General features: G+C 38.1%; 1 protein-coding gene across 1 annotated transcript in view; it reads left to right on the top strand.

The window, feature by feature from the left end:
- The window catches only part of LOC135215403 (titin-like), a 206828-nt gene that overhangs the window by 113869 nt on the left and 78124 nt on the right, over window positions 1-14835 (top strand). The window contains 9 exon segments of the mRNA XM_064250008.1: window positions 974-1597; window positions 1880-2491; window positions 2623-2821; window positions 2973-3196; window positions 4247-4327; window positions 7562-7719; window positions 8118-8247; window positions 8717-9718; window positions 10510-10590. Of these exon segments, the coding sequence (XP_064106078.1) occupies window positions 974-1597; window positions 1880-2491; window positions 2623-2821; window positions 2973-3196; window positions 4247-4327; window positions 7562-7719; window positions 8118-8247; window positions 8717-9718; window positions 10510-10590 (3111 nt within the window).

Here is a 14835-nt window from a genome sequence, read left to right as displayed (position 1 = left end):
GGTAGTAAACTGACCAGGAAATTCTACATTTACGATTAGGAAAGTATATATATACACACACACACACACACACACACATATATATCTATATATATAGATATAATTATATATTATTACATTATATATATATATATATATATGTGTGTGTGTGTGTGTGTGTGTGTGTGTGTGTGCGCGTCCGTGTAAGTGTGTGTGTTTGTGCGTGCGTGTGAAATTTGGTCACTTTCACGTGCGTGACTTTTTTTGTGTAAATTTTAAGCAAATTATCATATATTTTATGAAAAAGTTATACCCAAGGGAAATTATAACCGATAAGTTCATGTAGCCCGGCCAGGGATCGAACACGAGGGCCTGGTCTAGAAACAGTGGTAATCGGTCGACTTGACCTTGCGGTTATCAGGTCAGATGGACTTATCATTTATAATTCCCTTAGGTGTAAGCAATTCTCGATATATAGTAAATTCGGTATCAAGTTATAGGTGGCTTGATATTTCGGAAATATATACAAATAAATTTTTGTGTGGATTAAGTATCTGTATCGAAGAACGAGTGGACAGAAATTAAGTACTAATTACTATAAGTAGTATAGTATGCAGATATTACATTTTGTAACAACATTTCATCACATATAGTTAAATTATAAACAAATGCATGCAAAAGAAAGTTTCTCACCTCTGCAGTTGATTCTTAGCAGAGGGATTGGATGTTAATACTGCATATAACCAGTGAGATTTTAAGACGAATTGTATTTTAACGTTATTTTCCTATATCCATTTAGCATTCATAATTTGCTTGGAAGATCAGCTCATTTTGCCTTAGTGCTGTTGATGGTATAGTTATCTAGTGTGTAAAGAAATAATTTTCTATGGGATATAGATTTTCATAGCTTCTTTTAATGGTACTCTTAATTGACAATGAAATATATGGACTGAAGTACATTAACTATCATTGGCGTTTTGTTTGTATTCCTTAGCCCGAAGCAAAGATAAACCACGGGGAGAACCACCGAAGTTTGTGGTACCACTTCAGCCACTTCAGGTCAAACATGGCTCAAAGGTGGTGCTGGAAGCCACAGTGCGAGGACAACCGACCCCTCGGGTCCTGTGGTATCATCTCGATAAAGAAGTGGCTCCGTCCGAGGAGTTCATCCAAGAACACGATGAAACTACGGGACGAGTCAGTCTTACAATCAGAGAAATCTTCATTGATGACAAAGGTCTTTATCGCTGCGTGGCAGTAAACCAATATGGCCGCGATGAGACTGCTTCATACATTACCGTCGAAGACATCGAGATGCTGGAGAAATGTGAACTGCGTCAGGCACCGCGGATCACACTTCCCCTGCAGGCCCAGGTGGCTAAGACGGGATCTTCCCTTGACTTGCTTGCTCGCTATGAGGCCTTCCCACCACCTACAATCAAGTGGTATCACCAGGGTAAGGAACTAAAGCCCTCACGTGACTTTTTAATCGAACATACCGACGACGAAACGAGCCTTCATGTTGACGAAATATTCGAAGAAGACTCTGGGGAATACGAAGTTCGAGTCTTCAACGAAGCTGGTGAAGCCAGATCCGTAGCTACGGTTATAGTCATAAGTAAGTTTATTAGTGCTCTGCAATCAGAATTGCCTTTTACTGTCTCGCTGGATAATTCAGTATAAAATACATACCATTCTTGCTTTTGAAAATAGTTATGAGACTTTAAAATCAAAATATATTACATTCATTTTGTATCTTTTTTCCCTTGCCAAAACTCACAATGGTATAACAAGTAGCAAAATATTACTGGAGTATATTTACTTCTACTGACGTGGCATGTATATTGTAGCCTTATGTAAATAACCCATAACTAAATTATAAAAACTTGTATTATTTCAGAGCCTCAAGAAGTAATCGAAATGGAACCTCCGAAATTCATTAAACCACTTCAGCCTCAGATAGTTCCAGAGGGTGAAGTAGCCATTTTAGAAGCTGAAGTTACAGCTAAACCAGAGGCAGTATTCCAGTGGTATCGTCATGGCCAAGAGATAACCCATGATGAAGAGCTTGAAGTGCAGATCACAAGTGGCAATAACAAGAGCACCCTTGTCCTAGGAGAGCTGTTTGAAGATGATTCTGGGGATTACACAGTGGCTGCAGAGAATCCAGTCGGCCGTGCAGCCTCAACTGCCACTCTCCTTGTTGAGGGTGAGGGCGCAGAGGAGGCAGAGCCCCCTGTCTTCAATCCACCATTGACACCAATTCGAGTCATGGATGGAGAAGAGGTCCGCTTCAGCTGCAAAGTCACTGGAAAACCGATGCCGAAATTAACCTGGTTCCAAAATGGCCGACCTATTGGCCATCACCGAGAAGTTCGCCTGACACAGACACCTGAAGGTAGAGCTGGTCTCCAGATACTTGAAGTTTTTCCCGAGGATGCTGGAGACTACACATGTATTGCCAGAAATAAAGCAGGAGAGGCGAGAACCACTGCTAATCTCACTGTTGAATGTAAGACACAGTTCCTTTTTTCATTCAGAGATATTACCAGTATAGCTTTAATACAACATTTTCTTTGTTTGAAAGTTAATATTGTAACCTTTTTTTTTTACAAGGATTACATGTTTACCCTTATTTTCCAGCATATGAATACGTACCTGATTCAGAGCAGGCAACTGTTACTTCTGTATCAGAGAAAAATGTGTTCTCCGGATCTCCTTCAGAGGAAGAGACTCTGGAAATTGAGAAAGACTCAGAATCAGACAGTGAAGCTGGCTCTTCACCATATTTCTGCAACAGGCTAGAAGAGAAGATTGAAGTTAAAGAAGGAACAACTGTTAGGTAAATAACAGAAGAAATTCTTTTGTTGTTCATTCCTACATCCATATTTAATTTATAGATGTATGTTTTGTACACTTTTGCTGTGGTAAGTTGCATTATCACAATGTAGAAGAGATCAGTAATTAATCATATTTTATTGTTTACTACGCAGACTGATAACGAAAGCAAATGGTTATCCACGTCCAACCATCAAATGGTATGTCGATGGGTCTCCGGTGGAGGTGACGGAGGCTCTGACAGTGGAGAATTATGAAGATGGCACTGCTATCCTTACTCTCCACAAGACTACTTTGGATGACTGTGGCGTGTATACCTGCGAGGCTATGAATCGAAATGGGGTTGACACCACAATTACAACATTAGTGGTGCTTGAGGGTATGATAGTAACGCCATGGTGCTCATTTCTTTTATGGAAATTTTTATTTCTTAGTTTCATTTCATAGATATTTACTCAGAGAATGCCAATTTGCCATGAATGAAGTTTTAGACAGAATAATGATTAAGAAGTCATTTATTAGGAAAGTTTTAGCTTATTTGAGTTGATAGTGCATTTGTTAGTATTGCTTTTACCATTGAGCCATTGTTTTTTCCATCTTGAAATTTTCTATAGATTCCAAAGTTCAGATAGTTTGCATATCAGAATTAACCTTTAAAGAAGATTAAAAATTTCAGTGCCATCTCTCATAATAAATAATGAATATAGAATAAAGTAGCCTTACCCATAGTCAAGTTTTGTACATAGTGTCATTTTAAATCTTCTCTGAACTGAAGAGGAAGCAGCTATGCAAGAAAGTTTTTCTTGTATAGTTGTTTCCCATTCCTTTGCAGGTCTTCTAATGATAGCAGTTCATCTCGTCTCCCCCCCACAGAAATATATTTGCATGGGCAGGACCATGTACCAGCTTTTATATTATACTTCATACGCTTCACTCTTTTCCCAATATCTATATCTCATTCTTTTTTATTCCTCATATTCACATGATTACAACTGCACATTAACACCCACATTGCTACTAATATAATTTCTGTAGTGCATTTCTGTGTTGAGCTGTTATTGTACTATATTTTATTTCTATGTTAATTTCATTTCAGGGAGTAATTTTGAGTTGCTTGTAACATCATTTTTTTTTTCTTCAGCATTGGCGGTGATGGATCTCATGATTTCTCTTTTGTCGCAATTTATATTTTTGATATTTATGTCTTTCTTTCTTTTTATCATGCTTCTTTTAAATGACAGTCATTTTGCAAGATTGCTTATTCATGCTTTCTTATGTCAAGATATGTTTCTTCATTTTAGGATTATTATATCAACTTTCAAAGAAGATCAGTAAAGTAAACGCTAATGCAGTATTCTAACATTGAGGAGGTAAATATTAATCAAGTTTGCAGGATGAAGGTAGCTTACACGCTTTGTCCTCCCAACAGAACACTCAGAGACAACTTCTAAGGCCTATCGCAAGCCAGAATGGGTGACACGAATGGAAGAACTAAAGGATCAGATGTCAGGTATAGTTGAACGGTCTCGTGCACGCAGAAGATGCATCCGAGCCCAGCAGTCCTCATCCTCGAAGCCAGCAGTTGTTTTGCAGTGTTCCGCATCCAAGTTGTTGTCCACTCCATCCATGTCTCAGTCTGCTACCACTATAGACGAATCCCATCAGCAATTAATCCATTCAACACCTATTATGATACAGTCCTCCCCCTCAGTGTTGCAGACAACTCCCAGTGTTTTGCAGTATATCAGTGTAGCTTCCTTTTCTCCCAGTACCCTACCCACCTCAGACCAAGACCCTAAGTCTGTCTCCACGCCTGCAACCTCTAATGTTCCTGTAGACCTTGATTCAGTAAGCTTCAATGATCGTGCTTTCAGGAGTAGTGTTGCCAGTACATGTGCTACTAGCATGTCTATAGACAGCCTTGAAAGGCCTTCAGTATCCCGAGATCCTTCATGCATGAGCAGTAGAGATACCATCTCTGAAATTGACACAGAATACGGGTCTCATACTGAAATAGAATGTAGGAGTGATTCCCAGTGTACAGAGTCTCAGGGGGACCCCCTTGGCCAGTTAGAAGTTTCGAGTTCATTATCTATCGGGGACCTTTCCATGGGCAGTGACTCAGTATTTGTCTCAGAGACAGAGACTGTAAGTGAAGGAACGAGCCGAAGACCAAGTGGATATACTATCAACCCTATTTATCTAACAGAAGATCAGGCTCTCAGTATATCTAAAACATCACTGTTAAGTCCAAACACCAAGCATGTTCACTTTAAATTTGATGCTAATACTTCAAGCACTACATCCGAAGATGAACGATCAACAGAATCACCCAACTTTGCTCAAGCAGTGCTGTCTAATTACTTAAGTTCACATCGAAATTCCATATCACAGGTTATTGAAGCCCTAAGCTCTCTTGCACAGGCAGACATTACAGCTGAAATAGAAATGACAATTGAGCAGAACAAGAAAGACAAGCGCAGTGCTGCAGCGTTAGAGACAAAATCAAGCAGTTCTGATGCATCATCTTATGAAGTTGATCCTGACTCCATACCATCTATTGAAATAACAGAACCACTGGCTACATCAGAAAGAACTATAATAGTATTTGAAGACTCTGCTTCCTCGAGTGATTTATCTGCTAAGGCCTTACCAAACAACATTAGTTCTAAGAAAAAGTCAAAACCTTCTCAAAATGTTATTGAAACACAGATGACCCATTCAGTGAGTCCTACCCCCTCATTTCAGAGCAGTGCCACCAAAGCAGAAAAGGTTGAAGTTGTTGAAGATCTATCAAAAAATGTGTCTTCTATGGCGAATCTTGAAAATCAAAAAGGCCTAAAACCAAATGCAAAAGGAATCTCAAAGGGGCAAGTGACAGAGAAAACAGAGAAGGGCAAAGTGACAAAGGTAACACCAGGAAATATTTTGAAGACACAGCGTAAATCTATACTCAAGAATCCTGGTAGCCAAGGCAAGACAACAACTGGTCACCAACTAGACGCTGGTATAGAGCCCACGAAAGCAGAACAAAAGGTTACACGACAATTGACCCCAACTCCTAGGAGAAAACCTATTCTAAAGAAGGAAAGTATGGTATCGTCGTCGAAAACATTAAACAAGAAAGAATCGTTGTTTGAACGACCTAGTCGTTCTCAAAAGCCAGAGAGAGAACCAAAGGAGGAAAAGGAGGAACTTCAGAAAAATGAGAAGGCACTGAACACAAATGAAGGTAGTTTAAAGAACTCTAATGTTGAAGGGATGCACGGCCATGGATCAAAAACAGGCAACAAAACTGGAATTACTCAAGAGAAAACTTTACTTAAGAGCGAATCACTTGTGTCAAAGGAAGAGAGCAGTAAAACCTCTGACCTTTGTCAGACTGTTACTCCATCACTAGTGAAATCAAGTAGTGCACCAACTACACCTATGGTGATAAAAAAAGAGCGTCCTTCACCACCAAGCAAGTTGCCTTTGGTGATGTCGAGAGAGTTATCTGCAGATAGTTTAAAGGAATCCAAAATTCCACGATGTGTTAGATCCAATGAGTCAACTCCAACGTCAACACCAAACCAAGTAAGGAAATTCTCTTTGCGAAATGATGATATATCCAAAATTCCAAAACTATTTTCTAGGGAACATTCGTCTGACAGTCTTTCAGGATGGCCTAGTCCAAAAAGAAATGTGTGGAGTGAGCCTAGCTCTCCCATGTCAACACCACAGTTAATTAGGAAAACATTCAAACAGATCCATGAGAGTTCAAAAATACCCATGCCCGTTTATCAGTATTCTTCTACAGAAGAACTGGAAGACTCAAGCCCTGATTCTCCAAGAGTTTCAAGAGCAAATCGTCAAAGGAGCCTTATTCGTCCTCCCAGAGCAATGTCAGTGGACAGAGCAATGGATTTTGCATTAAAAAAGACAAGTGATGAAAGCCCCAAAGCCTCTCGAACTTCCTCTCGCACACAAAGTCCACTTCCAGTATCACCTAGGATTCAAAGCCCAATTCTTGGTCGAGTTCAGAGTCCAACTCCGAGTAAGGTGTCTGGTAGAGTCCAAAGTCCAGTGATGAATAGAGTAAGCAGTCCTGTTCATGGAAGATCACAGACACCATCCCAATCATCTAGTAGAGTCACAAGCCCTGGCTCTACTCCAAGAACCGTAATAAGTCCTGGGTCTACTCCTAGGACTGTTATTAGTCCTGGTTCAACCCCAAAAGGACTGCAAAGTCCAGCATCCACTCCAAAGACATTGCAAAGTCCTGTTTCAACTCCTAAAAGAGTTAAAAGTCCTGTTCCTCAAAGTTCACTTTACAGTCCTTCAGATACTCTGAGCAAGACAGGAGCTCGTCCAAAAATTACCAAAGTCTCACTTTCCACAGTAAAGGAGACTTCTGGGACCACTGATTCCAAAAAACGGTCTACTTCTACCCCCAAGTATATTTCTGCATCAGATTCTGAGCAACAGCCGAGCTCTGTAAGTAGTAGCAAGACAAAATCCTCGAGGAACTCGAAAAATGGTGGTTTGCGCAGAGCTGATAGCTTAGAGGAATTTATTCTGCTTGAGAATGAATGCATGGATTAGCCAATTGATTTTAGTGTAGAAGGTAAAGTGGCCTTAGAGTACTGCTTTTCTTTCATGGTGTGTTTTGATCAATATGTTATTAACACTGAACAAACATATTAGAGTATACTATATTGTACCATCAGCAATTATCAATTCTTGTTTCCTTTGTTCCATATAGGCAAACATTATGCACCAAGATTTACACAAGAAATCACCAATTCACGAATAAAGGAAATGGAGACTATAACCTTTACTGCAGCATTTGCTGGAAATCCCAAGCCTGAGATTTCCTGGTATCATAATTCGAAGCTTATCCGCCAACATGCATCATACCAGGTAAGAGATTTGAATAACTACTTAAGGATACTTTCCGGCAAATTAGTTCGATACTTTCTTTAAAGTATAATAACTGCACATTAATTATTGTCTTCCCTTTATTGTAACGATTTTAAAGAGGAAGTGACAGAGTGACGTCATAGGTTTTCATAAAACTTCAATAACCTCCTGCATTTTTCAGTCGATCATTAATTGTAATATTTGGATGTAGGGGTAATTGTTCTTTGCAGTCACTTGAATTACTATCTTTTTAGTGTTTTCAGCATTGAACTAACTTTCATGTGGAAACAGATAATCAATAAACAGAAAAATGATTAGAAAGATTGTGAATATTTAAATTGAATATGATCCTCATCAAGGAGTGCTTCCGTATAACACTATTCCGATTTTTGCAACAGATGAGAGTTCGCAATGACAGGGCAATGCTTACACTTGTACAAGTATCTCCAGACATGAAAGGAGAATATTCCTGCCGAGCTGCAAATTCTGAAGGCGAAGCCTTCACCAAAGCAAATCTAGAAGTCATTGGTAAGTTGAGGTCTAAAATGCCAAAGTTCTTGAAAGAGGAATCACTGGTTAGTAGGTATTTCTGATACCCGTAGACTTTCCATTGTAATATTCATAAATTATGTTTAATAATTCCTAGTTTGTTTTTTTTATTTTATTATATTAATACATAATCATAGTTTTCTTATTAAATGTTTATTTATTTTTTAAAAATGATTCAACTAAATTTATGATTTTATTTCTTTGACAAATTTTACTTTGATTTTGACATAGCAGTATAATACTGCTATTAAGTAATATTTATTTTGTTTTATTTTAAATATATACAATAAATTATTTCTGGATTGTATTTTGCTTTGCAAACGTTACCGTAAACCCTGCATAGTAGTAACACATTACATTCTGCTCATTACTAATTTTTGTCATTTAATTTGGGCAGTGGTTTTGTAGTAACAAGAGTGTGATTCTAATTTCCTGTTACTTGATTAAGGGCTGACCTACGAGGAGAAATTAAATATAGCCGATGAAAGGTATGCAGCCATTCACATTCAACATGCCGCAGAACACATGAAGGAAAAGGAGAGGGAGAGGTCACTCAAGGAGAGGCAGGTCCATGAGGAAGCCATGGCAAAGATGAGGCATGAAAAGGAGGAGCGTGCAGTCAAACGCCAACAGGAGCTCGAAGATGCAAAGAAGAATGTATGGAAGCCCACCAACGTATTCGAGGACAAAAAGAAGAAGGATGAGAGGAAGTACTCTACACCGAAAGAGCGCCGTGTGGGTGAGATCTATGCTAACTGGAATGCTCCTGTCGTCCTGGAAGAGAGCTATCCAAAACTCCAACCCAGCGAATTTGCACCTAACCAAATTCCTGGTGTCAAGTGTTTTGTCAAAGTTTCCGAAACATCCATGAAGGGCGAGGAAGTTGTTCGAGAAGTTGCTCCTCAGTTCTTTGAGGATGAACAGATTATCCACGAGTTAGCAAAGATTCACACAATGTTGAAAAACAATGTTAAAGTCAGTGAGATCTGGGCAATGTTTAGGGCTGGTGAATTCATGGCACTCCAGCAGCCAAACATTCAGAGTGCACTGATCAAGGTTTGTGAATACATCGGCCACCAGAGGAACGTGTCTATTGTGCTGGCACAGGAAACTCAGCAACAAGCACTCAGGCATCCTGTTGGTCTCAAGGCCTTCCTGCGTATGGTGAAACACGCCAAGAACGTCAAACCAGAGACCCTCTTCAAGGAGACAATCCCCAAGGAAATGGGCAAGTTCTCCTCAACCACTCAAGAGTTGACCAAGGTCTCAGAGTTGATCCGACAGGGCATCCAGCACGAGGAGATCATTGCATCTTGCGAAGCTGGAAAGCTGCCTACGTTGAAGAAGCCCGAGACACAACAGCCCCTCGTCAACATTGTGGAGAAACATGGCCACTCAGTCATGGTTGCTCAGGTGCTGGTAGAGGAAGCTTACCGCGATGCAAAGGATGGTAAGTTATCCGATATTTTTCCCCAATGGTCAGTCCTTGACGGGAAACCTTCTAAACATTTAGTAAAGTAAAGTATCCGTTTCAGTTCTTTAGTAAATTTTCTTTTTTTCTTTTTTATTTATATAATAGTTTTATTTTTTAGTTTGCTAACCTCTCCCTCTCTGAGACTTGACTAGAGAGGTAACAAAATATAAAACAAAATATTTCACGCTGCACAATGCTTTGGTCACTGATGAATACTTTCAGAAATAATGAATTTATAAACTTATGAATCGTTCCTGTGTTTATATTTTTATAATGCATTAAAACAGGATCGTTAGAATATATATATATATATATATATATATATATATATATATATATATATATATATATATATATATATATATATATTATATGTACGCAAATACCCGCAGACACTTTCCTTAAGAATGTGTTATGCGGAGAATATTGAAAATGTATTGTGCAGCGGCGAAATTAAAAACAATCAGTAGCTCTCAGGTGTATCGTTAAATAAAATATTTTAGTATTTCAAACAGATAAAGCCCATGGCAATCAATCAGTTACTCAGTGTTCAGTTTTCCACTGTCATACATCCAGCTAGGTACATTACAAGTGTGTCCAGTAAATTAGCTCGTAGATGAAATTGTACGTTGTTAGCTGAGGTGTTCCCTAGGAACGTAGTTTTTCTAGACGAAAATAGTGAGAGATAGTGAAAAGCAAATTCAGGAAAAGTCAGGTGTTCTTGTAACGAGAATCTGATGCCCCGATTACCTACGGCGTCCTTGCAGATAGAGTATTAGCAGAACAAGCGTGGGAGACGGTACACGAAGAGTCCTTTGAGTTCGCTCAGGTACAACAAGTCAGGACAGGTAAGGAACCACCAGTCTCTTTCTCACCGCCTTTATCTCTCTGGCATCCTCCTTTGATAAATCTCGAGCCCATCTTTGTGGGTGGTTTTGAACCGGTCATTTGTGATTTTAAGCCAGTCTGTGATTTCTCAAATTTTGTTTTTTTGGTTTTTGTCTGTACTGGAGCTTAAGTGTTTTTAAATGTTTTTCTAGGGCAGTTGTCCTGACAGTTTTTTTACTTTTTCAATATTGATTTGGTTTACGTTATGTTACGCTAAACAACTGAGGGCACTTCGTGACCGGAGTTGTTTTATGTGAACCATTTCATGATAGAACGAACTTTCGGACTTTATCTTAAACTCTGGTATCTAATTCCGATTGAAACCTAAATCCTTGGAGTCGAAATTGTCATAAAATCGTGGGTTGTCATGAGACCCTTCCCTCTCTGTCTCGTAATTCAGGCAACTCAAAAGATGACGCTGTCCGCTGAGTTCCTAATAATTCGACCAGGCAGAGGATGGAGGTTAATCCTCATGGCGAACCACAGTTTTAAATAATAATAGTTTTCCCCAATTATTTAATAATAATTCTACAGATTCATTTTTGTAAGATTTTAATATCTCCTTACATGTAGAACTTGGAAGCTATACAATATATAGAACAAATTTACATAAGGACATCCAAAATAATACCAGATTATATTTACAAATTTTATGTTCTTTTCATCATAAACAGCTTTATTATGATATTGCTCACTCTTATACGACTTAATGGTTTACCATGTTTACCAAGATTCATAGTCTGTCATGAAATGTTATCAATGCCAGTCTTTTACCTCCGATTTTTTGCATAAGTGCTTTGATTGATTGGAAATTTGTAAAATGAAAACTCCCTTTAGAAATATTTTATTTTTTACTCTGCAGGAAATGAATCTTGTAAATTTGGTTTTACAAAGATCTACCAAATTATAGTAGACATTCACCTCTTAATACAGTAATATTTTGCTTGTAACAAAGGCAATGTTAACTATATACTCTCAACATAGCAAATGTATATACAGTACTTCTTTTATTATGCATTATTATTATTTATATACATAGTATTGCAACAAAGGATATTTCTTACTTTTCTGTTTCTTAGTAATGTTATGTACATATGATATTTGACTTATTTCTTGTTTCACTTCAGGCACTTTTCCAACATCTAATTAAGATATCTTTTACAGCATACTTATTTTTATTTTAGTACTATTGTGTATTTACATATTCATTACCTGTTAATTATTGTACATATTTATGTGTTGACACTTATATCTTATATAAGAACAAATGTTTATTTTTACATTGAAATTATTATTACAATTCCACACCATCACACAAACAGAAATGATCTTCCATGACACGAAGCATTGTGAAACCGGACTTCGTGGCTTATTTTCTGCTGTACTAAATTGTCACACAAGTTTACACTTGTAACAGAATTTATGTAGGAACGAGGGATCACACTCTTCAGTCAACCTGCTTTCTACACGATATCTAACGCTCAGAATCTCTGCTTCAGTCTGACACATAACACACTGCAGACACTTTCACATGTACTTCCACGCACTCACATAAATCACTTTCATAAACCTTCACGGGCTAGGTGTAGACAGTTTCATCATGATCGACAGTCCCATACACATATGACACGTTTTCTAGTAAATCCACAAGTGCTTACACGTCATATGCTTCTTTTTCTTTGGTGCAATTGACGTGGTGCTATTGGCTTGAATCTCTCATTTGTAAATTCCCATAAGATGAAGACGCGTTTGCTCTGCTTGATTGAAAATACTATGATGTTTAGTAGCTTCAGTATTATGTGCCTGTTGTAAATATTTTCACTTGTGACTGCCCGTAAGCAAAGGACCCTCAGTAATCAGCTTTTGTGTATATCAGATGCATCGCTTTTGGTCTTTATGACTGAATAGAAAGTTTCCGTTAAGCTTCTTTAAGATTCCCATAGAATATGTACACATTCACTGACGTACTCAGGAGACGCCAAATAGGTATAATTTGTCATTCCATGAAATGAGTGCAGTTCAGTCAAGTTTGCCTTACAGTGGTCCTCTCCCCCCTTTTCATGCTTAAGGTATTTACATTTAGGCCAATCGGTTAGAAATGAACAATACTTGAAGATCATTTGTTATTCAGTGAACAAAAGACTAATTGTCAATACAAATCTATTTTCTGTCAAGTCCTTTAGTGCCATACCTCTACAACCGTTTTCGTTAATATACTGACGCCTTTCTAGTTTGGCGAAAAATACTATACTTTTCGCTAAAAGGTCGCGTGTCATTATGAAATTTACTTATCGACTATAAACCTGTTCAGTTCATAAATGGGGTGTTTGGCACTTCAGCTTGAGGTATGAAAATTTGCATTTAACAGTGCTTGTTACGCAAGCGTATTATTCAGTATTCAGTAGCTAGAGTGTGTAACATGCACATTGATCTTCTAAGGGTAATTCTGCAAAAACACTTAAAATGATCTTTAACCAAAAAAGGCTTGCTTATTAATGCATGTTTCGGTGCAAGAATACCTCATTTGATCCCCGAATTCCGTGAATTGTATAGTTAATGATTAATCTTTGACAAATAGTACTGATCACTACAGAAAGTTGTCAAAATTCAGTTTCTCTCATCTTCAGTATTTACGAAAACGGTCTCTGTAGAGAATGAAATTTAAAATTATTCATTGAAGCATGTGCAGTTTTTCATTAAAATGATAAGTGATGCGTAAAAAGAGTAAATTAATCCCTATAGTTAACGATATCTTAATTTTCTTATACTAAATAATATGGAATTTGACGCAGATATCTTACATATTGAACAGTGACGTACAGTTCATGTGAACATTTTATTGTTTTACAGATCCAACATTTATTGGAAATTCAGAGATACAAACCAAACCAAGTCAGTATTGCACACCTCATTTTGTAATGAGAAAGAATGACAACTGTCCTGTGTTGGGACATAAACAGCTAACCCGATTCTCAGAACAGAACTCTACACCAATAACAAAAGAAAAAGAAGCATGTTTCCGCTCGTTATATTCGTCTGTAATAGCTGCTCTTACAGAGAAACTTTCATCACAAAACGCAACTAACAAAACACTGGCACATGTCTCTAGTGAACACGACGTAGTAGCTAATCTGATAGAGAAGAAAGTAGAAGGCGATCACTTAAGTAGCAGGCAGTCAAAATTCCCCAGGGCTGGAAATAATTGGCAGGTGTCAAGATCATCCAGAAAGGAAAGTAGCTCCACTTCTGTGAAACCATTCCCGTTGCCTGATGAGTTCAGAGTTATGTCATCAGATGCCCAGCTAACATCATCACCTGCACTGTGTGAATGGATAACAACCCCTTCCCTCGCCCATAGATTATTAGGGAAATTGGAAGAGAAACAAGTCCGCTCATACCATATGCATATGTCACAAAAAGATTTAGGAACAGGACCATCATCAAAGCATCCAATTCTTGAGTCCAAAAAGCAGTTGCCTTTTCTTCAAAAGAGAGTAAAATCGAAAACAAATGTTCTTGCAGATAAGATGCCCATGACTGATAGCATATTTTTGGAATCATCAACTAAATGTTGTAAATTATTAAAAAAGATTAAAAAAAGAAAGTCAAAAGAGCGCCTTCCGGAGAACATCTGTGTAACAACCGAATCAGAGCAGGATTCAGGAAATACTTCTATTCAAAAGAAAAATTCATTGAATTTATGTGAAAGTTTGTCATCATTATCATCTTTTCCTAAGAGTATGCATGTATTAGGCCTATCAGTCGTGAACTCTCTTGGGTCAGCTCCCCAACGACATAAATCGGCGTCAGCAGAGAATGCTCCCTCTAACCTTTGTGTTGCTCCAGCAAATGAACGTTTGCTCATCTCTACAAACCAAAAGGATTCACTCTCCCCAATAACTCACATATCAAATTATTATTTAGGTGAAAAACAATTTACACCACTAGTCGTTAAATTCATACCCACCCTTGTTGTAGCAGACAAATCTGTATCTCAGACACAGTTGAAAACTGAACCTGCTTCCTCTGATACAGATTACATTGTTTTCAAGAAACAAACCTATTCACGTTCATCCATCGATAGGACACATGCAGTGGCCGCAGTAGAAGCGAAAACTTCGTTTTTCAGAGCGCAGAAGATTCCATCCTCTTTACCTGAACATGAACACGTGCTTGCCTCTGGAAAAGAGATCAGTAAATTACCT

The sequence above is a fragment of the Macrobrachium nipponense genome, chromosome 19, assembly GCF_015104395.2.
Source record: "Macrobrachium nipponense isolate FS-2020 chromosome 19, ASM1510439v2, whole genome shotgun sequence".
NCBI lineage: Eukaryota > Metazoa > Arthropoda > Malacostraca > Decapoda > Palaemonidae > Macrobrachium > Macrobrachium nipponense.
Note: the sequence above shows the minus strand (reverse complement) of the source record. Positions and strands in the feature narration are given on the sequence as shown.